This window comes from Hylobates moloch, unplaced genomic scaffold, assembly GCF_009828535.3.
Source record: "Hylobates moloch isolate HMO894 unplaced genomic scaffold, HMol_V3 SCAFFOLD_22, whole genome shotgun sequence".
Classification (NCBI taxonomy): Eukaryota; Metazoa; Chordata; class Mammalia; order Primates; family Hylobatidae; genus Hylobates; species Hylobates moloch.
In genome coordinates, this window is record NW_026652297.1 from 989,162 (window position 1) to 1,012,362 (window position 23,201).

The 23,201-nt window shown below is 42.4% G+C and overlaps 1 protein-coding gene across 3 annotated transcripts in view; it reads left to right on the forward strand.

The window, feature by feature from the left end:
- The window catches only part of TFCP2 (transcription factor CP2), a 78,745-nt gene extending 63,943 nt beyond the window's left edge, over positions 1 to 14,802 (forward strand). For 2 of the 3 annotated variants that reach the window (XM_058433753.1, XM_032144401.2), the window contains exons 8-16: positions 1,402 to 1,512; positions 2,216 to 2,304; positions 4,816 to 4,864; positions 5,257 to 5,350; positions 7,289 to 7,379; positions 8,300 to 8,424; positions 9,165 to 9,307; positions 12,337 to 12,388; positions 13,079 to 14,801. In XM_058433753.1, the coding sequence (XP_058289736.1) occupies positions 1,402 to 1,512; positions 2,216 to 2,304; positions 4,816 to 4,864; positions 5,257 to 5,350; positions 7,289 to 7,379; positions 8,300 to 8,424; positions 9,165 to 9,307; positions 12,337 to 12,388; positions 13,079 to 13,116 (792 nt within the window). In that variant the 3' untranslated portion in view covers positions 13,117 to 14,801. Of the gene's footprint in view, positions 1 to 1,401; positions 1,513 to 2,215; positions 2,305 to 4,815; positions 4,865 to 5,256; positions 5,351 to 7,288; positions 7,380 to 8,299; positions 8,425 to 9,164; positions 9,308 to 12,336; positions 12,389 to 13,078 lie in introns of all 3 variants that reach the window. The other variant, XM_032144402.2, reaches the window with a different exon arrangement.
- The last annotated feature ends 8,399 nt before the right edge of the window (positions 14,803 to 23,201 follow it).

The following is a 23,201-nucleotide window of genomic DNA, read 5'->3' on the forward strand; positions in this document are numbered from 1 at the left end:
CATTTTGTCACCCAGGCTGGAGTGCAGTGGCGCAATCATAGTTCAACCTCCTGGGCTCAATCGATCTTCCTGCCTCAGCTTCCCCAGTAACTGGGACAGGCATGTGCCACTACACTGAGCTAATTTTTGTATTTTTTGTAGAGAGGGGGTCTTGCTTGCCATGTTGCCCAGGCTGGCCTTGAACTCCCAGGCTTAAGTTATCTGCCCTCCTTGGCCTCCCAAAGTACTGGGATTACACATGTGAGCCACTGTGCCCCAGCCAGGGTCCTGTTTATTTTTATCACATGAATAAATATGTTCTTACTGTAAGAGACTGAATAATACAGAACTATTCAGAGCAACACTGAAATTCTCCCTTTACTACTCTTACACCGACCCCCTCCACAACCTCTTCCCAGAGGAAACCACTGTCATAATTTCATAATTTCGTATGTGTTCTTCTAGTTCTCTTTTCTTTTTTGTTTTGAGTCGGAGTTTCACTCTGTCACCCAGGCTGGAGTGCAGTGGTGCAGTCTCAACTCACTGCAACCTGCGTCTCCTGGGTTCAAGCTGTTCTCATGCCTCAGCCTCCCCAGTACCTAGGACTACAGGCACACACCACCATGCCCAGCTAATTTTTTTTTTAGTAGAGACAGGGTTTCGCCATGTTGGCCAGGCTGGTCTTGAACTCCTGACCTCAGGCAATCTACCTGCCTCGGCCTTCCAAAGTGCTGGGATTACAGGCGTGAGCCACTGTGCCCAGCTCTTCTAGTTCCTTTCTATGCTTTTATACACACACATACATAGCTATATACATATTTTCTTTGACACATAAATGAGATTTTACTATTTGAAATGTTTTGAGGCTAGGCGCGGTGGCTCATGCCTATAATCCCAGCACTTTGGGAGGCCGAGGTGGGTGGATCACAAGGTCAGGAGTTTGAGACCAGCCTGGCCAACATGGTGAAACCCTGTCTCTACTAAAGATAAAAAATCAGCTGGGTATGGTGGCGGGCGCCTGTAGTCCCAGCTACTGGGGAGGCTGAGGCAGGAGAATCATTTGAACCTGGGAGGCGGAGGTTGCAGTGAGCCGAGATCGCGCCACTGAATTCCAGCCTGGGTGACAGGGTGAGACTCCTTCTCGAAAAGAAAAAAAAAAAGAAATGTTTTGAGACTTGGTTTTTTTCAGTGAACTATGCTTTAGAGATCTTTCCGTGTCAGTAGCTATAGATCTGATTCTTTTCAACTCCATCAAACATAAACATTTAAATTTCCTATTCTCAAACTTAAAGTGATGTGTCTTGCCTTTACATCACTGCACATGCAATTTTGTTTCATACGTGAATATTTAAGTTTTTGGAAGCAATGTTTTGGGTTAAAAGGTGAGTACCTGAATTTAAAACAAAATATTTCTCATTTCAGCCCAAAGGTGCAGACAGAAAGCAAAAAACGGATAGGGAAAAAATGGAGAAACGAACACCTCATGAAAAGGAGAAATATCAACCTTCCTATGAGACAACCATACTCACAGAGGTAAAAAGATTTCTTTTGGTGACAATTTCAGTTCATAATTTTTAATCTTAAAATTTCATCACTTCCAAACTGGTCAGAATTTACTTCTCCTAAGCAATATTCTTTCTCTGTCTCGCTCTTTTTTTTTTAAACCAGAGCACAAGTCTACTTTTATTTACTGTTCATTAGCTTAAATCCTTGAGGGACACAGTATCACATGGATCCTGTGTCCAGTGGCCTTAACAGGAAGATTGCTTTAGAATTTGGCACGAACCATGCCACTGTCTCTGTGTCCAAGTTATCTTTCCCCAAATTACTCTGGTTTTGTTTGGTTTGCTGCAGGAGCTACTGTGGTGTTCTTCGCTTTGTATACATAAGCACATCTCTTGCCCAAATAGAGTTCGGTTTCATCTTGGGCATAAACCACCTTCAATTTTAAGAAGAGCTGTGTGCTGCCTTTGGTTCTGGAGAATCCACTTATAACCAACAAAAATGGCCCGGGACCACAGTTTTCTAGACATATTTCCTTTTAGAAGTCCTATTCTCAGCAGGCCTCCATAGGCTCCAAGATGGCGGAAAGAGAAGCAGTGTTCTCTATTGCTTATGGGAGTCTCTGAGGAGTTAAGATTTACTAATCAAGATGTGCTATTCAAGTAACAATGTTTTAGTCAAATCCTAGGGTCAAATGTGCTTGTTCATTATCTAACTTATCCTTTGTTTTTAGTGTTCTCCATGGCCCGAGATCACATATGTCAATAACTCCCCATCACCTGGCTTCAACAGTTCCCATAGCAGTTTTTCTCTTGGGGAAGGGTAAGTCTGGGAAATAAAATTGGCTTGTGTTTGTCCAAAGTATATATTCTTTCATTACCTGTTCATAAAGAAGATCTTTTTAAATCAGTAAGTCCATCTATTTGGTTGTGCTTTGATGGATTTATATATTAACTGAGATTTGGAGTAGCTTCAAAAGAGATTGAAAGAGTTTTATATAGCCCTTTCTTCTCTTTGTGATCTCCCCTCTCCCTCCTCCTCTTCTTTTTTCCCCCCACTAGAAAGTAGCATTTATGGTCAATTTTTAGTGGTTCAGGGACTGATGATCTGCGCTTTTTGCCTCTCCCTATTACTGCACATCTTGTGGTTATTTCACTTCCTGATCGTACTTGCACCAGACAGTAGTCTTTGGGAAGTGGAAGCAATTGTACAAACACTAAAATTTGTTTTGTTACTTGTTAGGAATACTTGTAACAGCTAATTATTATGAATCTTTGATAATTGAGGAAATAAGTTTGAAGATGATGGCTAAAATGAAGTTTTGGAATTATTTATGGGATACATTTAATCTTGTCTTATTATCTTTTACCATAAGAGATAATTGAAAGTTGGTACAGACGCCTACTCCAATTTTAAAAAGTAGCTGTATTATAGTCCGAGCATTTAACATGTATTTCACATAACTATATTGAAACTTGAAATAGTTAGGCTACCAAATGTGTGAGCATATTGTTTGGTTGCAATGTTTGTGTTTTTGGATTTATTTAGGCTCTATGTCTGACCTACTTTTTAAAGGATTTAATTAAGGTAGCTTAAATATTTAAAACGTAACAATTAAGAATAAAAGTAGGTATTAGTTGTAGAAGGAATACATATAACTAGGGCCCTAAGATAATTACTAAGTTCGAATACCAAATTTGAATTTTGCAGCTAAGGCTAAAAAAGGAAAAAGATCTTTTTTTAAAAGAAAAAAAAAATCTTAACATCCACATAGATGATACATTCTACTTATAGGTAATTCCAAATATGATATAGCGTTTAAGAGCTGTGTTTAAAAATTTTTCTCTTCTCTTTGTCATGTACTTCATACTAGTTAAACTTTTTCTTCCGTAAAAGTAGGCATTAGGGAAGAGGGACAATTCATAGACAAAGAACGTATAAAGAAAAACAGGCTGGGCGCGGTGGCTCACACCTGCAGTCCCAGCACTTTGGGAGGCCGAGGTGGGCAGGTGACGATGTCAGGAGTTTGAGACCAGCCTGGCCAACATGGTGAAACCCCATGTTTCTCTACTAAAAATAAAAAAATTAGCCAGGTGTGGCGGCGGGCGCCTGTAATCCCAGCTACTTGGGAGGCTGAGGCAGGAGAATTGCTTGAAACCAGAGGGCAGAGGTTGCAGTGAGCTGACATCATGCCACTGCACTCCAGCCTGGGCAAAGGAGTGAAACTCTGTCTCAAAAAAAAAAGAAAAAGAAAAAGAAAAACTGGAGTGTGGAGATAACCCTTGGATCATAAATTAGGCAGCACTAATTTTTGAGGCTGCTTTAAAAATAATTTTTTTTGCCAGGTGCGGTGGCTCACGCCTGTAATTCCAGCACTTTCGGAGGTGGAGGCGGGCGGATCATGAGGTCAGGAGATCGAGACCATCCTGGCTAACACAGTGAAACCCTGTCTCTACTAAAAATACAAAAAAATTAGTCAGGTGTAGTGGCGGGTGCTTGTAGTCCCAGCTACTCGGGAGGCTGAGGCAGGAGAATGGCATGAACCCGGGAGGCAGATCTTGCAGTGAGCCGAGATCGCGCCACTGCACTCCAGCCTGGGCGAGAGAGCGAGACTCCGTCTCAAAAAAATTCTAAATGTGGGTGATGATATTGCATTGCATAAATTTTCTTCTAATATTTTTCTTGTATATGTGTGCATATTTATGTATTTCCTACAGTAGTAACGTATTGATAAAAATTTTTATCCTGATATTTTTCATTTTATTTTTAAATTTTTTTCTTGATAATTATTATTTCATAATTTTTCATCTTAGTAAATTTGTGGTTAAACATGCAAGTCTGCCTTCCTTCAGCCCTTCTCCTGCCTCAGCCTCCCAAGTAGTGGGATACAGGGCCTGCCACCAGCCCGGTAATTTTTTGTTCACCGTGTTAGCCAGGATGGTCTCGATCTCCTGACCTTGTGATCCACCCGCCTCAGCCTCCCAAAGTGCTGGGGTTACAGGCGTCAGCCACTGCGCCCAGCCGGTTAAATATTTTTTATGCCACAATTTATCTCATCAGTCCCAATTTATTGAAATGTTGGTATTTTCTTCAGTTTCCTCAATAATAAGAAAATGTTGCTAATGACATAGTTTTTCCCTCTCCCCATAAAGTCTTTAGGTTAAACTAATAGAAAATTAAAGTATTGGGTCAAAGAATAAGAATGTTTTATGAGAGAGCACAGATTTTTTTTTTTTAATCTCTAGCGTAAGATTTATTGTGAAGATGAGGAATGAAATAATGAGCCCCAGCATGTGTCATGGACTCATCCTTTCATTTTAAATGTTTCTTTAGAAATGGTTCACCAAACCACCAGCCAGAGCCACCCCCTCCAGTCACAGATGTAAGTCTAAAGTTGCATGTCAGTTACTTGCAATGTCTGGTAATACTTTGATGACTGTCCAATTCAGTAGAAATGCCCAACTTTTAGGGAGTATTATTCATTCATTCATTAAACAAACATTTATTGAATTTTGACTATGAACCAGATACTGTGCTAGGGACTAAAGATATGAAACAAGTAATGCAGGACCCTTCCATTTGAGCAGCTTACAGTCTAGTGGGGAAGAAAAGGATGGAACTCCTTGAGCATCTTGCATGGTTGGAGAAAGAGAAAACAACTTTCACAAACTAGGTCTGAGTATGGGGTTGTGTGGGTGTGTTTGGCTATGTGTTACCTAATGGGGTAACAGACAAATCTATTTGGTTACCTAAAAAATGCGCTCTCCCTTTCAGAACCTCTTACCAACAACCACACCTCAGGAAGCTCAGCAGTGGTTGCATCGAAATCGTTTTTCTACATTCACAAGGCTTTTCACAAACTTCTCAGGTTAAATTTTCTTTTTCTTTTGTTTTCCCTAGCATGAGATTTTCCTTTGCATTCTAGGGCCTCCTGGTATCCATGGGAGAGTTGCACGTATATATGTGTATGAGAGATATTACTGCATTTTTCTGATGAAATGAATTTCACAGAACCCTTAAGACTTTCTCACTAGCTGCAGCTGTGCTGTGAAATACTTATAAACAAACACCTTTTAGTTTTAATTCAATTTAATTTAAAAATGCTTATTTCAGGCCGGGTGCGGTGGCTCACGCTTGTAATCTCAGCACTTTGGGAGGCCTAGGCGGGCGGATCACGAGGTCAGGAGATCGAGACCACGGTGAAACCCCGTCTCTACTAAAAAAAAATACAAAAAATTAGCCTGGCGTGGTGGTGGGCGTCTGTAGTCCCAGCTACTCGGGAGGCTGAGGCAGGAGAATGGCGTGAACCCGGGAGGCGGAGCTTGCAGTGAGCCGAGATCGCGCCACTGCACTCCAGTCCGGGAGACAGAGCAAGACTCCGTCTCAAAAAAAAAAAAAAATGCTTATTTCATACAACACTTTTTAAAATGTATATTTTGTAGAGTTTTATCAAGGGGGCATTTGCAGGTAGTCTGAAATTTTCCCCTTAATATCACTATAATTCATTTACACAATACACTTTAATTTAGCATTTTTTTTCTTTTTCTTTGAGATGGAGTCTCACTCTGTTACCCAGGCTGGAGCGCAGTTGCATGATCTCGGCTCACTGCACCCTCCGCCTCCCAGGTTCAAGCGATTCTCCTGCCTTAGCCTCCTGATTAGCTGGGATTATAGGCGCCTACCATCACACCCAGCTAATTTATGTATTTTTAGTAGAGACAGGGTTTCACCATATTGGCCAGGCTGGTCTCGAACTCCTGACCTCAAGTGATCCACCCTTCTTGGCCTCCCAAAGTGCTGGGATTACAGGTGTGAGCTGCAGCACCTGGCCTATTTGGCACTTTTTGATGTGGTAGGAATACACAAATGGATGAGGCATACTTCCTGATCAAATAGCCCATTAATCATCTGGTATCCAAAAAAAAAAAAAAAGCACTGAAACAAAACACAACTAATCAAATCAAAATAAAACTCTGAAAAAACGATAAATAGTTATGATGCTGTAGATAAGTGTTCTGATAGTGACAGTAAGATGTTCATGGGAGGATCTGGTGTTAGGGAACATGTGTGACACATGAGGTGAATCGAGGTTTTATTTATTTATTTATTTTTTTGAGACGGAGTCTCACTGTCACCCAGGCTGGAGTGCAGAAGCACAATCTTAGCTCACTGCAACCTCTGCCTCCTGGGTTCAAGCGATTCTCCTGGCTCAGCCCCCGAGTAACTGGGATAACAGGCACCCACCACCACGCCTGGCTAATTTTTGTATTTTTAGTAGAGACAGGGTCTCACCATGTTGGCCAGGCTGGTCTTGAACTCCTGACCTCAAATGATCCACCCTCCTCGACGTCCGAAAGTGCCGGGATTACGGGCGTGAGTCACTGCTCCTGGCCCAGGATTTTTTTTTTTTAAGAGATGGGGTCTTGCTATGTTGCCCACGCCTAACAGTCTTGAACTCCTAACAGTCGATTGGCCTCTAGCAATCCTCCTACCTCAGCTTCTCGAGTAGCTGGGACTACAGGCATGTTGTGCCCAGCTTAGATAGTGGAAGGTTATTTCAGGCAGAAAGAACACCTTGCTCATCATCAGTGTGATGAAGCATAGAGTTAAGTGGGGAGGTTAATTGGGGGGAATTGAGACGGGAGAGGAGGTAGGGGCCAGGTCATGAAGGGCCTTATATGCCATGAAGAAAATTATGGATTGTAACATTCTGGTAATGAGGTGTCCTTATAATAGAGCCCATTTTAATAGTCATTAAAAAAGGGAATCTTTGCCTTTATCATCCATTTTCTTATATTTATTCCAGGGGCAGATTTATTGAAATTAACTAGAGATGATGTGATCCAAATCTGTGGCCCTGCAGATGGAATCAGACTTTTTAATGCATTAAAAGGCCGGTATGTAATTAGCGTTAAAATATCAGTGAGGTTGGGATTCCAAATGGATTTGGATTCAGGAATTCTTCACAATACTCTACACAGCTAAATACACCTTCTCAAAACATTTCTTTTAAATGTCAGCTATGTACCAAATAAAGATTTTAAAAAAATGTTTTCTTGCACTTTGTCCAAGGAATTCCCCATGATATTCCATTTTTCATTTCCAGGTGAATGAATTTTCCCATGAAAATTCATTATCCTTTTCATGAGCCAGGTACTATTGTAGGCTCTGGGAATATTAATATATTGGTGAGCAAAACAGGGTGCCCATTGTTAGGGAGTTTACTTTCTAATGGGGAGTAAGACAAATAAATATTGTGGATAGTGATAAGAGCTTTGAAGGAAAACAAAACAAATAAGCAAAAAACAAGGTGTTTTGATCTAGTTTACTGTGTTGGCATTTTTTAATAAAAAGTATATCTTGAACCTGACCCATTAGACAGTGGCTTTTATATTTTGACTGTTTCTAACTTTTACACCAAAGGCCACAAACTCGAATGACTATGGAGTACGTACAGGTAATGTAAGTGAATGGCAGTCAAGACTGGGATATAGTGAAGAATAGATGCATCATGTAAGAAGAGCAGCTGATTGTTTTCATGTGAGAATGCGGGCCTAAGATTGCTAGATCTGAGTCTTCAGGAAAAGCCAAAAGTTCAGAGGTTTATATGATGTCTCATATTGGAACTAATTCCACTTAAGGAAAATAAAACCCTACTACTGGGGAACTAATAAAACATAGCAAATTAATTGCATTTGGCCAATGAGCTTCCAATTTTCATCTGCTCTATATGATTAATGTAGAAACACAATTTCTCCCTTTTTATTGTGCTTACCATAAAGAATGTAAGACTAATTAGCCTTTTTCCTCCCCTTAGGATGGTGCGTCCAAGGTTAACCATTTATGTTTGTCAGGAATCACTGCAGTTGAGGGAGCAGCAACAACAGCAGCAGCAACAGCAGCAGAAGCATGAGGATGGAGACTCAAATGGTACTTTCTTCGGTAGGTTGTTCTGGACACACCAGGACAGATATGAAGAAAGGTGAAGAGATAACTTATGGGCATGTGTGATGGTAAACTATCAAACAGCAGATTTAGTGTTTGCTAGAAGTAACAATAATCACTAGCATTTAAGTTCCTAATACATGGTAGGTGCTATTCTTTTTTTTTTTTTTTTGAGACAGAGGCTCACTCAGTTACCCAGGCTGAAGTACAGTGGCGCAATCATGACTCATTTGCAGCCTTGACCACCTGGGCTCAAGTGAGTCTCTCCCCTCAGCCTCCCGAGTAGCTAGAACTATAGGTGTGCACCCCACGTTTGCCTAATGGTTTTATTTATTGTAGAGATGGGATCTCCCTATGTTGCCCAGGCTGGTCTTGAACTCCTGGGCTCAAGCGATCTCCCTGCCTCAGCCTCCCAAATTGCTGGGACTATAGGTGTAAACCACCACGCCCAGCCAGGTGCTATTCTTAACACTTTTTATATGCTTTAATATTTACAACGAATATCTCCTCTTTGCGGAGGATTTTACCGTTATCTCCAGTATTTATGCGAGAAAAATGAGGCCTAGGGATGTTAAATAACTTGCACTAGGTCACACAGCTGCAAGTGGTTGAGCCAGGATTTGAATAGGCAGTGTGATTTCTCAGTCCTTCAGAGAAGTGGGCATTCCTAGTGATCAAGTTACCTGTAAGAGTGGACAAGCTTTGTACTGACTGCTGTTGCTCTCTCCCTTTTGCAGTTTACCATGCTATCTATCTAGAAGAACTGACAGCTGTTGAATTGACAGAAAAAATTGCTCAGCTTTTCAGCATTTCCCCTTGCCAGATCAGCCAGATTTATAAGCAGGGGCCAACAGGAATTCATGTGCTCATCAGTGATGAGGTAGATTTTTCAGTACGGTTGAATTACCAGATGATGATTAATTTGTCAGTGCATGGAGCAAGAGCAATTCTCCTGGGGCAGAGTGTTCTGTTTTCTAGATCAGAGGGTTTCATACTTTTTTGCTTGCTTTCCTCCTAATTTTTTTTTTTTTTTGGAAACAGTCTCTGTTGCCCAGGCCGGAGTGCAGTGGCCCAATCTCAGCTCACTGCAACCTCCTCCTCCTGGGTTCAAGTGATTCTCCTGCCTCAGCCTCCCGAATAGTGGGAATTACAGGCGTGCGCCACCACGCCTGGCTAATTTTTGTATTTTTAGTAGAGATGGGGTTTTGCCATGTTGGTCAGGCTGGTCTCAAACTCCTGGCCTCAAGTGATCCACCCACCTTGGCCTCCCAAAGTGCTGGGATTACAGATGTGAGCCACTGCACCTGGTCCTAAAATATTTTAAAAACCACATATTCCCATGCACATTTTTAGGTTGACTTAAAATTTTTTGTTAAAGTTTAAATAGTTGTAAAAGATGTCATTTCTGGGCATATATAATGACATTTTTAAGTGAAATGGTTACATCATTATTCTAATTGCATCCCATGTAACCTTAATACAAAAATGATTTAATACCACCACCATCCATTAAAAAAAAAACACGATTGTGCTTTTCTTTAACAGTTAGAATTCTTATACTATTCCTCTGTTTCCTTGAACTCTTGTTTTCATTTACTTCCCCCATTGAATTTTATGTTACTGTAACTTTTTTTTTTGAGACGGAGTCTCACTCTGTCGCCCAGGCTGTTGTACGGTGGTGTGATCTCGGCTCACTGCAACCTCTGCCTCCTAGGTTCAAGCCTTTCTCCTGCCTCAGCCTCCCAAGTAGCTGGTATTACAGGCACCCACCACCATGCCCGGCTAATTTTTGTATTTTTAGTAGAGGCTGGGTTTCACCATGTGGCCAGTCTGGTCTCGAACTCCTGGCCTCAAATGATCAACCCGCCTCAGCCTCCCAAAGTGCTGGGATTACAGATGTGAACCACCACGCCTGGCCATCTTACCGTAACATATTTTTATGCACAAACATCCCCATTGATTATCCTACTATATTTGTTTGAAACAAAGTTTTTAAATAAAAATTTAAAAATTATTTTGAATGGAATTATCATAATTATACAATTGATTAAAATAATGTAAATATGCCACGTTTTAATAAGTAATTATTAAAGATTAAGAAGGCTGGCCAGGCGCAATGGCCCATGCCTGTAATCCCAGCACTTTGGGAGGCTGAGACAGGTGGATCACGAGGTCAGAAGTTCAAGACCAGCCTGGCCAAGATGGTGAAACCCCATCTCTACTAAAAATACAAAAATTAGCTGGGCATGATGGCAGGTGCCTATAATCCCAGCTACTTGGGAGGCTGAGGCAGAGAATTGCTTGAACCCGAGAGGCAGAGGTTGCAGTGAGCCGAGATTGCGCCACCACACTCCAGCCTAGGTGACAGAGCGAGACTCCATCCAAAAAAAAAAAGGCCAGGCCCAGTGGCTCACACCTGTAATCCCAGCACTTTGGGAGGCCGAGGCAGGCAGGCGGATCACCTGAGGTCGGGAGTTTGAGACCAGCCTGACCAACATGGAGAAACCCTGTCTCTACTAAGAATACAAAATTAGCCAGGTGTGGTGGCACGTGCCTGTAATCCCACCTACCCAGGAGGCTGAGGCAGAAGAATCCGTTGAACCCAGGAGGTGGAGGTTGTGGTGAGCGAGATGGGGGCATTGCACTCCAGCCTGGGCAACAAGAGCAAAACTCCGTCTCAGAAAAAAAAAAAAAACATTAAGAAAAAAATTATTACAGGTATATCTATGAATGAGTTCGATGAAATTGTTTCATTCCCTATCCATACCCTTGCACATAATTATTTCCTTTGTAGATGAATACTGCCTATTGATTGCTAGAATGACATAGTATTTCAGCATCAATTCCATTCTGTTTTTTTCTCTAGATATAAATGCTGAGGGACTTGATTCCCATAAATTGATAGGAATGGATGGAATTTTGTAATGACAATGTCATTAGATTATACTTCAGAATTATATACCAGAGGGCCGGGCGCGGTGGCTCACGCTTGTAAAATCCCAGCACTTTGGGAGGCCGAGGCGGGCGGATCACGAGGTCAGGAGATCGAGACCACGGTGAAACCCCATCTCTACTAAAAATACAAAAAATTAGCCGGGCGTGGTGGCGGGCGCCTGTAGTCCCAGCAACTTGGAGAGGCTGAGGCAGGAGAATGGCGTGAACCCGGGAGGCGGAGCTTGCAGTGGGCCGAGATTGCGCCACTGCACTCCAGCCTGGGCGACAGAGCGAGACTCTGTCTCAAAAAAAAAAAAAAAAAAAGTATTATATACCAGAAATTACATAGTGATATTATCAAAAAATCATTTTGAATCCTCTATCTTATGACAATTTGTGATTAGGTTACTCTTTAATTCTGGTGAAAGGAAAGCGTTAGAAACCATGTGGCTCATAAAAGGGTCTGTTGCCCAGTTATTAGAGTTCACCTTTGCCGTTCCACTTTGCCACCTGAAGCTTTCACATCATGGGCCACCTTATTAGGATCCTGGGAGGGTGAAACTCATGCCTTTATCTTGTAAAATGGGAGAAGGGAGTTTGAGAAGGGAAAGTGGGGAAGGAAAATTAAAGAGGTTTTAGGAAAGAGCACATATGGGAGTTGAAGACACGGAAGTCAGTTCTCCTGTATGCACATATTAGTGTCCGTGTGCTCCTTGGAGAGTCTTGGGGTTAACCCAGGGAAATGCATACCAGGCTTTAAGACAACTCTTCTAATCTGCTTAGTTTTTTAATGTTTAAAAACCAAACGGGAGGGGAGGAAAAAACTTTTATGATCCTAGATATTCAAGAAATACATTATTTGTGACCTGTAAAGCCTCCTAAATCTCTCTGGATGTGGGGTAGTCCTTAGGGACACAGGAATATAAAGGGGTTATTTTTCATTTAAATAATCACAAATTTTCTTGCTTTTTTCAGATGATACAGAACTTTCAGGAAGAAGCATGTTTTATTCTGGACACAATGAAAGGTAATAGTAAGACAAACATCTTTCTCTAAGCAGTTTAACAGCTTTACTACTACTAGGCAAAGTACATACTTCTTTGAGGAGAGATAGGAAAAGTAACCATATTTGGGTAAAGAAAGTGACAATATTAGAGATTATTCCTTTTTTTGGAGACAGAGTCTCGATCTGTTGCCCAGGCTGGAATGCAGTGGCACGATCTCGGCTCACTGCAACCTTCGCCTCCCGAGTTCAAGTGATTCTCCTCCCTCAGCCTCCCAAGTAGATGGGATTACACACACGTGCCACCATGTCCAGCTAATTTTTGTATTTTTAGTAGAGACGGGTTTCACCTTGTTGGCCAGGCGGGTCTCGAACTCCTGACCTCAAGTGATCCACCCACCTCGGCCTCCCAAAGTGCTGGGATTACAGAAATGAGCCACCGTGCCTGCCCCGGCTTTTTGCCATTCTCTTCCATCTTCCATTACAGATGAGGAAATTGAGGCATGTTGTTTTTATAATGCATTTTTTTTTTTTTTGAGACAGAATTTCGCTCTTATTGCCCAAGCTGGAGTCCAGTGGCGTGATCTCAGCTCACTGCAACCTCCACCTCCCTTTTTTCCCCTTCTCATGAGAATCTTACTATACTTTGTTTCTCCTGCTGTGTTTTAGAGGTGACTAAAGGTGATTCTCTCTCTCGCTCTCTTTTTTTAACAGCAGAAACCAATGATAGCTATCATATCATACTGAAGTAGGAGTGCGGCGTTTCATGCCTAGTGGCTGCTGCTTCCTTCACCTCTGAAAACGGCCCTCTTGAAGGGGGATATGAATGAAGATTTGAAGGTCTGCAAGAACCTGACTCATCTGACTGTGTGTGGAGGAGTCCAGGCCATGGAGGCAGAATCCTGGCCCTCTGTGTTGGCCCAAGCTCTTGTGGCACACACAGATTACTGCCCAACATGCAGTTCTGTGGCTGTTTTAGTTAAAATTTCTGGACCTTGTTGTTGTTGAATATTAGTAGAAACTCTACATAATTTAGAGTGTATGTAGGGCATAATGATGATGGGAATTGTGTGATGTTTAACAGGAAGATCTTAAACTTTGTGATATGGAGCCCTGTAATTTTTTTCTTACATAAAAATGGGTATCTATATTCATAAGACTAGATCTTCAATCTCTTTGTACTGGTCTCAAATGTACTGGTATCTCTGCTTTTTGCCACAGTTTGTCCCTGAAAACTTTATCAGTGAGGAGAAATACAGAGACAGAATTTTCCTTTTGGTTCCCCTGTAATACCATGACTAATAGTATTTTCAGCTAACATTTATTGACCAGGCAGTGTGATAAACTTTTTGAATGACCATCTTGTTTAACCCCCTAATCACACTATCTGAAGTAGGTGCTATAGTGACCCCCAACCGAAGATGAGGAAATGGAGACACACAGTGGCTAAGTAGCTTGCTAGGTGCCAGGAGCTGGCAGGCAGTGATGCTGAAATCCAAACCAGGCAATCTGGCCCTCCTTATTCACCCTCTCATACCACCAATGCCACCCATCATAACCTGTGTTCACTTCACTTATTACTGTGGCCCTTCTGTGGCTACGACATAACACTGAGTATGAACTGAGGAATTAACCACTGAAAGAGACAAAGCACACCTAAATAATGATGAGCAAATCAAGACCTACAAAAAATGAACACAAAGATGCTTTTTAAGTGTCATTAGTTACCGGAATCAAAGAATTTGAGGTGGTGACAACTGGGAATTATCTGTAACTCCCCAAATTTACTGTTCTTGAATGACATTCTCAAACTATTAATTAATGAGTTAGTCTCATCCCTGCTTTCTGTTTCCTCTCTCTGCATCTTCTCTTGGTATAGGAAGTTATTTTACTCATGCTGTGTTTTTTAATATAAGCTTTACAAAAAAAGATGCATTCCCTTCCTGTTCACACTCTTACCATGTTTTTGTTCTTCCTTAAGAATGTGTGTGTGTGTGTGTGTGTGTGTGTATGTGTGTGTGTGTGTATAAGTGTAACATCATGGGTTTTCTTTCTTCACTTGTAAAGTTTTATCTAGAAATACTTTTACAGGTTATGTTGAGGTACACAAAGATAATATTCTAAGATTGTGTATTGGATTTGGATGTGTGTCTGTGTGTGTGTGTGTGTGTGTGTGTGTGTGTGTGTGTGTGTGTGTTTAAGGCATTTGATAAGGTTTAAATGTTTTTTATACAGAGATTTTTGTTCATTAAACTCAGTCTGCATCATGGTCTAATTTCTCTTGGTTTGAAACAAATTGAAAACTTTGAAACCAGAAAATTAAGTCAATGACTTGTTTAAAACTGACCTGAGCAACTTGTTATATTACACCAAAATGCTTTTTAGTGAATGATTACCAGATGTCTCCATTTTGAGGAGGAGACATTTCTGGTTGTCTTATATTCCTAGTACTGGTTCTTAACTTCAGTTCTTTCCTCAGCAGGCTGCTACTGGTTTGGATTTTTTTTTTTTTTTTTAAATGTCTAGGTGTTTGGGTAGGAAAGTTGGACTAGATGCTTTTTTTTTTTTTTTTTAATATAGAAATGAGTCTGGGCACGGTGGCTCACGCCTGTAATCCCAACAATTTGGGAGGCTGAGGCGGATGGATCACTTGAGGTCAGGAGTTTGAGACCAGCCTGGCCAACATGGTGAAACCCCATCTCTACTAAAAATACAAAATTAGCTGGGCGTGGTGGCACACACCTGTAATCCCAGCTACTTGAGAGTCTAAGACATGAGAATTGCTTAAACCTGGGAGGCAGGGTTGCAATGAACTGAGATCAGGCTGCTGCATTCCAGCCTGGGTGACAGAGCAAGACTGTCTCAAAAAAAAATTTTTTTAATAAAATATAGAAATGAGGTCTCACTATGTTGCCCGCCAGGCTGGTCTTGAACTCCTGGGCTCAAGTGATCCTCCTATCTCATCTTCCAAAGTGCTGGGAGTACAGGTGTGAGCCACTGTGCCTGGCCAAGACTAGGTGCCTTTTTGGTTTTGAGACGGAGTCTCACTCTGTTGCCCAGGCTGGAGTTAAATGGCCTGATCTTGGCTCACTGCAACCTCCGCCTCCCGGGTTCAAGCGATTCTCCTGCCTCAGCCTCCTGAGTAGCTGGGACTACAGGTGCGGACCACCATGCCATGCTAATTTTTCTATTTTTAGTAGAGATGGAGTTTTACTATGTTGGCCAGGCTGGTCTTGAACTCCTGACCTCATGATCCACCCACCTTGGCCTCCCAAAGTGCTGGGATTACAGGCGTGAGCCACCATACCTGGCCCAAGGCTAGGTGACTTTTAAGGTTTCTTCCAAATCTGTGCATTTGTGACTCTTACTGCAAATGATGCATAAAATTATATATATAGATGAGGCACAGTGGCTCATGCCTGTAAGCCTAGCACTTCAGGAGGCCAAAATGGGAGGATCACTTTAGGCCAGGTCAGGAGTTCAAGACCAGCCTGGGCAACAAAGTGAGACCCCCCCCCCTCCATCTCTACAAAAAGTTAAAATAATTAGCCAGGCATGGCACTGATTACTTGAGCCCAGGGTTGGAGGCTGCAGTGAGCTGCGATCATGCCACTGCACTGTATCCTAAGTGACGAAGTGAGACCCCCATCTCAAAGAAAACAAAACAAGAATTATATCTCCCTCTGTCACCCAGGCTGGAGTGCAGTGCCACAGTTAGAGCTCACTGCAGCCTCAAACTCCCAGGCTCAAGTGATCCTCCTGCCTCAGCCTCCCAAGTAGCTGGGACTACAGGCGCCCACCACGAAGCCCTGCTAATGTTTTTTTGTAGAGACAGTATCTTACCATGTTGCCAAAGCTGGTCTTGAACTCCTGGCCTCAAGCAGTCCTCCTGCCTTGGCCTCCCAAAGTGTTGAGATTACAGGCATGAGCCACCATGCCTGGCCTTTATTAATATATTGACTATAAATTACACTTAACTATTTTTACCTGAAGTCAGGGTTTCTTAGAGTAGTCTTCAAATTTATGGAAATGAACTTATACAACTTTGAAATTATAGATCCTTAAATTTACCAGAAACTCTCTTAGGCTTCTTTAGCTACAAAAAATGTTTATTGTGCCAGTGATGTATAATTGGTAAGAACTGGCATAGTGATAGAACACTGTAATTATTCAGTTTGCTTTAAAACCTTGCATATGTTCACTAATAATCCTTTCAATTAAGTGAAAATTTTATACTAGCTTTTTCATTATGAAAGTAATACACAAAATGATAAACTCAAACAGTAAAGAATGGTATCATGTAACTTTTCCCCTTACCTCTTACTCCCACTCTGGAGTGGTAATCATTGCAAAGAATTTCCCCCATCACACATGCGCGCGCACACACACTCAGATGGGCTCATATTATACTAATGACCTGCAATTTGACTTTTGTATTTAGCGTATCTTGAATATCTTACTATATTAGAATTTTTAGTTCTACATCATTCTTTTTAAAAACTGGTTATTCTGGCCGGGTGCAGTGGCTCACGCCTGTAATCCCAGCACTTTGGGAGGCCGAGGTGGGCGGATCACCTGAGGTTGGGAGTTCGAGACCAGCCTGACTAACATGGAGAAACCTCATCTCTACTAAAAATACAAAATTAGCCGGGCGTGGTGGTGCGTGCCTGTAATCCCAGCTTCTCGGGGGGCTGAGGCAGGAGAATCGCTTGAACCTGGGAGGCGGAGGTTGCGGTGAGCCGAGATTGTGCCATTGCACTCCAGCCTGGGCAACAAGAGCAAAACTCCGTCTCAAAAACAACAACAAAAAAAACTGGTTATTCTGTATGGATGCCATTTAGGTCACATATATTTGAACATGCATCTTTTTTTGTGTGTGCGTGTCACCCAGGCTGGAGCGCAGTGGCACCATCTCAGCTCACTGCAGCCTCTGCCTCCCAGGCTCAAGCAATCCTCCCACCTCAGCCTCCCAAGTAGCTGGGGCTACAGGTGTGTGCCACCACACTTGGCTAATTTTGTATTTTTTTGTAGAGACAGAGTCTCCCTATATTGCCCATACTGGTCTTGACCTCCTGGGCTCAAGCATCCTCCTGCCTCAGCCTCCCAAAATGCTGGGATTACAAATGTGAGCCACCCACCATACTGGCCTAGGCCCTTTAGAGAAGAGACATAGCATCCTATTTGATTTACCATTGCCTGTACTCCCTTGAAGTATAATAGGTTCCATGTAGAAAAATCTGCTGTATAAAGACTTGATAATTAAAAGGGAGTTATTGGGAAATATTAATAAAAGGGGAGGGAAGTCGTTGTAGGACTCAGGATTGAGTAGTCAGTACGTGAAATGTGGCTGTTGAGTAATAAGATTGACTGTTCAATGTTATGGCCTAATGAGAATGTTTGCCCACGTAAATGATTTATTTAAGAAGCCATATAAAGGGAGGAAACAAGGCTGGGCGTGGTGGCTCATGCCTGTAATCCTAGCGCTTTGGGAGGCTGAGGCAGACAGATCACCTGAGGTCAGGAGTTTGAGATCAGCCTGGCCAACATGGTGAAACTCCGTCTCTGCTAAAAATACACACACACACACACACAAAATCAGCCGGGCATGGTGGTGGGTGCCTGTAATCCCAGCTACTCTGGAGGCTGAGGCACAAGAATTGCTTGAACCTAGGAGGTGGAGGTTGCAGTGAGCTGAGGTTGCACCACTGCACTCCAGCCTGTATGAGAGAGAGAGAGAAAAGAGAAGAGAGAAAAAGAAACTGACTCTATCTAAAAAAAAAAATATTTAAAAAGACAACCCAAGACGTGACAAAAAAGTAAGGTCCACATGAAGGGGCTGAAGTTCTGATTCCTGGAAGTCCAGGTACTGGGTATGTTGTGAGGGCAGAGTGTGATCTCTGAGCTGGAGGTTTCGGGGGAAGCTTGGCAAGTCAAGAAGGTGTGGGATAATGGCACCAACCATTTCTAATGTATGCATAATGGAGGAGTGTTCTCAAAACCCTGTGTATCCCCACATATTCTGAGAAAGTGTTTTGTATAGGGTTACTGCAGAGATTTGAACTGTCTTGCAAATCACCATGAAGGGCTGAACAGAGCTTCGGTATTCAGTCTTGAAAGAAATTTAGAGTCCAAATATTTGAAGTCAGGATTGAGCTTCTCCCTCTTGTAGCTTTTTTCTCTGGCCAAACCTAACAATTCCAGATTTGGGGGGACTGGAGAACTGAAAGAACCATTTTATCATTTTACTGAATCATTGGTCTGCTTCCTTGGTCACGGATGGTTCGTCTACAGGAATTTGATCTGTTATGGCCCCCATGGGTCTTATGAGAACTCCAGTCTCAGTAGGAGTGGCACAATTGTCCCACCTAGCTGCCTCATTTATATATATTTCTTTTTTTTTCTTTTTTTCCTTTTTTTTTTTTTTTTTTTTGAGAAGTCTCTGTCACCCAGGCTGGAGTGCAGTGGCGTGACCTCGGCTCACTGCAACCTCTGCCTCCTGGGTTCAATCGAACCTCCTGCCTCAGCCTCCTCAGTAGCTGGGATTACAGGTATGTGCCACCACACCCGGCTAATTTTTATATTTTTAGTAGAGACGGGGTTTCACTGGGTTGGCCAAGCTGGTCTCAAACTTCTGACCTCAAGTGATCCACCAGTCTTGACCTCCCAAAGTGTTGGGATTACAGGCATGAGCCACTGTGCCCAGCCTATTTCTTTCTTTCTTAGCTTCTTTTTTTGTTTTTAAGAGACAGGGTCCTGCTCTGTTGCCCAGGCTGTGGTGTGATCATAGCACACTGTAGCCTTGAACTCCTAGGCTCAAGTGATCCTCTCACCTCAGTCTCCTGAGTAGGTAGGACTACAGGCACGTGCCACCACACCCAGCAAATTTGTTTTGTTTGAGGCAGATCTCACTTTGTTGCCTAGGCTGGAGGGCCGTGGCACCATCACAGCTCACTGCAGCCTTGACCTCCTGGGCTCAAGCCATTCTCCCACCTCAGCCATCCAAAGTGCTGGGATTACAGGTATGTGCCACTGTGCCCAGCCCTAATTTTTATTTTTCATAGAGACAGGATCTTGCCATGTGGTCCTTGCTGATCTGAACTCCTGGCTTCAAGCGAGCCTCCCACCTTAGCCTTCCAAAGTGCTGGGATTATAGGCGTGAGCCACCATACCCAGGCTATATACTATTTCATTAGGAGTAATCCTACATCATTCTGCTTCTCCTGTAAATGCTCTGTTTTCTTAGTTGTGAGTTAAGGCTTTCCCTGCTAGAATGCTTACTTTTAGTTTGTGATTAATTTCTGTTTGATTATACCAACTCCAAAACTTAAATGAGGAAGAATATCCTACCACTGCAAAATGGAGCGAGTTGGGAAAGCTGCCCTTTGTGACATGGGAGTAATGCCACCAGCACTGTTTTTTCTGCATACTTTATTTCTCCTTCTTGGTTCTTTTAGTGACCTTGTATTTTATCTTCAACCTTGAATTTTCATCTATTTCCACTTCTTCCTTCTTCTTTTCACGTCTTTCTTCACACATTCTCTACAGCATTTCCCCTGTAGTGTTCCTTGTCAACATAGGCCTAAGCTAAACTCTATCTTACTTGAAAATTTATTTATTTTTTTCTTGAGACGGGGTCTTGCTCTGTCGCTCAGACTGGAGTGCAGTGGCGCTATCTCGGCTCACTGCAAGCTCCGCCTCCCGAGTTCAAGTGATTCTCCTGCCTCAGATTCCCAAGTAACTGAGATTACAGGTGCCTGCCACCATGCCCAGCTAATTTTTGTATTTTTAGTAGAGACAGGGTTTCACCATATTGGCCAGGCTGGTCTCCAACTCCTGACCTTGTGATCCACCCACCTCAGCCTCCCAAAGTGCTGGGATTACAGGTGTGACCACTGCGCCCGGCCAAAAATTTCAAGTAAGTCTAGCATTTGCATTTTCAAATTCAGACACTGAAAAGTTTATATGAATTAAAGTTTTCAATTGGATTAATATCAATTATAAGGGAACTTGCTATTTAAACTAATATTATTGTATTATTTGTTGTCTTACTGTACTGTTTTTTACTAATATGATATTTTGGGACATGAGTTATAACTGGTTTACCTATTATGCGAATCTCTGTTTTCATATATTAGATTTGTTTAAGATGAGGTGCGCATTTTAATTAATGTAGATTCTTGTTTTCTTTTCATTTTTTTGTGTGGGGGGAGGACAGAGTTTCACTTTTGTCGTCCGGGCTGGAGTGCAATGGCACATATGACTTCTTTGGTGTTTGCGCTTTCAGTTTGCTGTGGCACTCTTTTTCTCAGATTTACACATACTGTTCTCTTTTTGTTAGCGTGGAATTAGTCACAAAGAGGTGCCTGTCTCTCTAGATCTGGAATATAATTAAATGTAAATTAGTGAAGTAACATAACAACTTTAGGGCTAAGTCTACAGATTCCTTTTCAGAAAAACAAATACAATGCCTTAGATTTTTAACTCTTTTTCTCTAAGAATTTCAACATATTATATCCTCTGTCCCATTTTCACCTCTCTGGGGAGTGTGTTCTTGTTTATCTTTTGGTGGTAAGAGGTGGCTGATACAGTATATATTTTGGTGTCAGATAGGCCTGCATTCAAATCCCAGATCCTTCTCTTCCTGGATATGACTTTGGACAGAGTAATCTTTCAAGCCTCAATTTTATCATCTTAACCCTATGAATTAAGTATTAAAAAGGAGGTAATACTTAATTCATAGAGTTATTTGAGAGTTTTAAAGGGATTATGAGTGTAAAACAGTTCATACTGAATACTATACACCTGTTCATTAGCTCAATAATCTAAGGATACTACTGATTATAAGATCACCTTCACACACAGACATAACTGCAAGACCAAAGTATAAAACACTTCCCAGGGCCAGGCGTGGTGGCTCATGCCTGTAATCCTTGCACTTTGGGAGGCAAAGGCAGGAGGATTATTTGAACCCACGAGTCCAAGGCCAGCCTGGGCAACGTGAGACCCCTGTCTTTATTAGAAAAGAAAAAAAAAAAAGAAAGAAAGAAAAGAAAACACTGCTCAGGACATGATTTTTTTCGTCGTTGTTTTGTTGTTTTTTGTTTTAGACAGAGTCTTGTTCTGTTGTCCAGGCTGGAGTTCAGTCGCACGATCTCGGCTCACTGCAACCTCCGCCTTCCTGGGTTCAAGCGATTCTCATGTCTCAACCTTCCAAGTAGCTGGGATTACAGGCTCGTGCCACCATTCCCAGCTATTTTTAGTAGAGACGGGGTTTCGCCATGTTGGCCGGGCTGGTCTTGAACTCCTGGTGTCAAGTGATCCACCCACCTTGGCCTCCCCAAGTGCTGGGATTACAGGCCTGAGCCACCGCACCCAGCCTATTATTTTTATTTTTAGAGACAGTCTCTGCCGGGTGTGGTGGCTCAGGCCTGTAATCCCAGCACTTGGGGAGGCTAAGGCTGGTGGATTGCTTGAGCACAGGAGTTCGAGACCGGCCTGGGCAACACAGGGAGAACCCTCCATCTCTATTTTATTATTTTTTTAATTAAAAAAAAGAGAGAGAGTGGATCTTGTTCTGTCACTCAGGCTGGAGTGCAGTGGCATGAACACAGCTGTCACTGCAGCCTTGACCTCCTGTGCTCAAGTGATTCTCCCACCTCAGCCTCCCAAGTAACTGGGATCACAGCTGCATGCCACTGCACCTGGCTAATTTTTAAAAATTTCTTGTGAGACAGAGTCTCCCTCCATGTTGCCCAGCTGGTCTCAAACTCCTGGGCTAGAGCCATCTTCCCTCCTCAGCCTCCTAAAGTGCTGGGATTACAGGTGTGAGCCACCACGCCTGGCCCAGATGATCTTCTGACTGATCAAGAGTTTATTGCCAAATTGAATTCTGCCACCTTCTCAAAGGATGTGCTAACATTGGTTTGGCTGTCTTCTAGTTTGGTGGCATTAGCCAATTGAGGTTAATGCACTGGGCACGGGGGCTGATGGTACCCTGGTGAATTTCCACGACTGCTGGAACACTGGATGTGTAGGCATATGAGACACTTTTTTAGCATCCTCAACATGGGCATCAGGCTGGTTTTTTGTTACTCAGCCTACTGATTCTATAGAGTGGTCTAGGATAGTTTTCTCTTCCCTTTTGTCTTCTGTATGTACAGGAAGAATGGGATCATGAACCAAACCTTCTACACAACTGAATAGAAAGCTTATGATTAAAAATAGCTAACATTTACACAGCACTGACTGTTGTAAACATTTTCCAATAGATCAGCTGTTTAATCTTCACAAAACCCAGTGAGATAGACATCGTTATCCCTGTCTTGCAAATGAGGAGGCTAAGGCAGAGAACTTATGTCCCCTGCCCGGGGTCATGCCACTAGTAAGTAGAGGAAGTGGGGTTTATATTCAGGCAGTCTGGCTCCAGGATCAATGCTCTCGATCACTCATTATATTGCCTCTAAATTTCAGCAAAGAGGGAGATGATAAGTGCATGTTACCAAAAGATTCCTTTTTTCTGATCTGCTGCTTTTTTATTTTGCAGTGTAGTGTCCTGGCTTCTTGGAGTCCCTGATGTCACCTAGGGGAAAGAACTGAAATTCTTAGCATTTTTTCCCGAGCCATCCAACCTCTCAATTCTAAAGCTGAGATGGCTTGGTAGCTAGTGGATCTGGCTTCATAGTTTCTTGGTTGCAGTGAAAAATGTACCAGGTTTTGGAACCAGCCTAACGTGAGTTTAAATCTTGCCATCCATCCATCTATCCAATAAATATCTGTCATGCTCTTAAATGTCAACTACTAGGCTTTGTACTGTGTGTTGAGGATACAGTAAACAAAA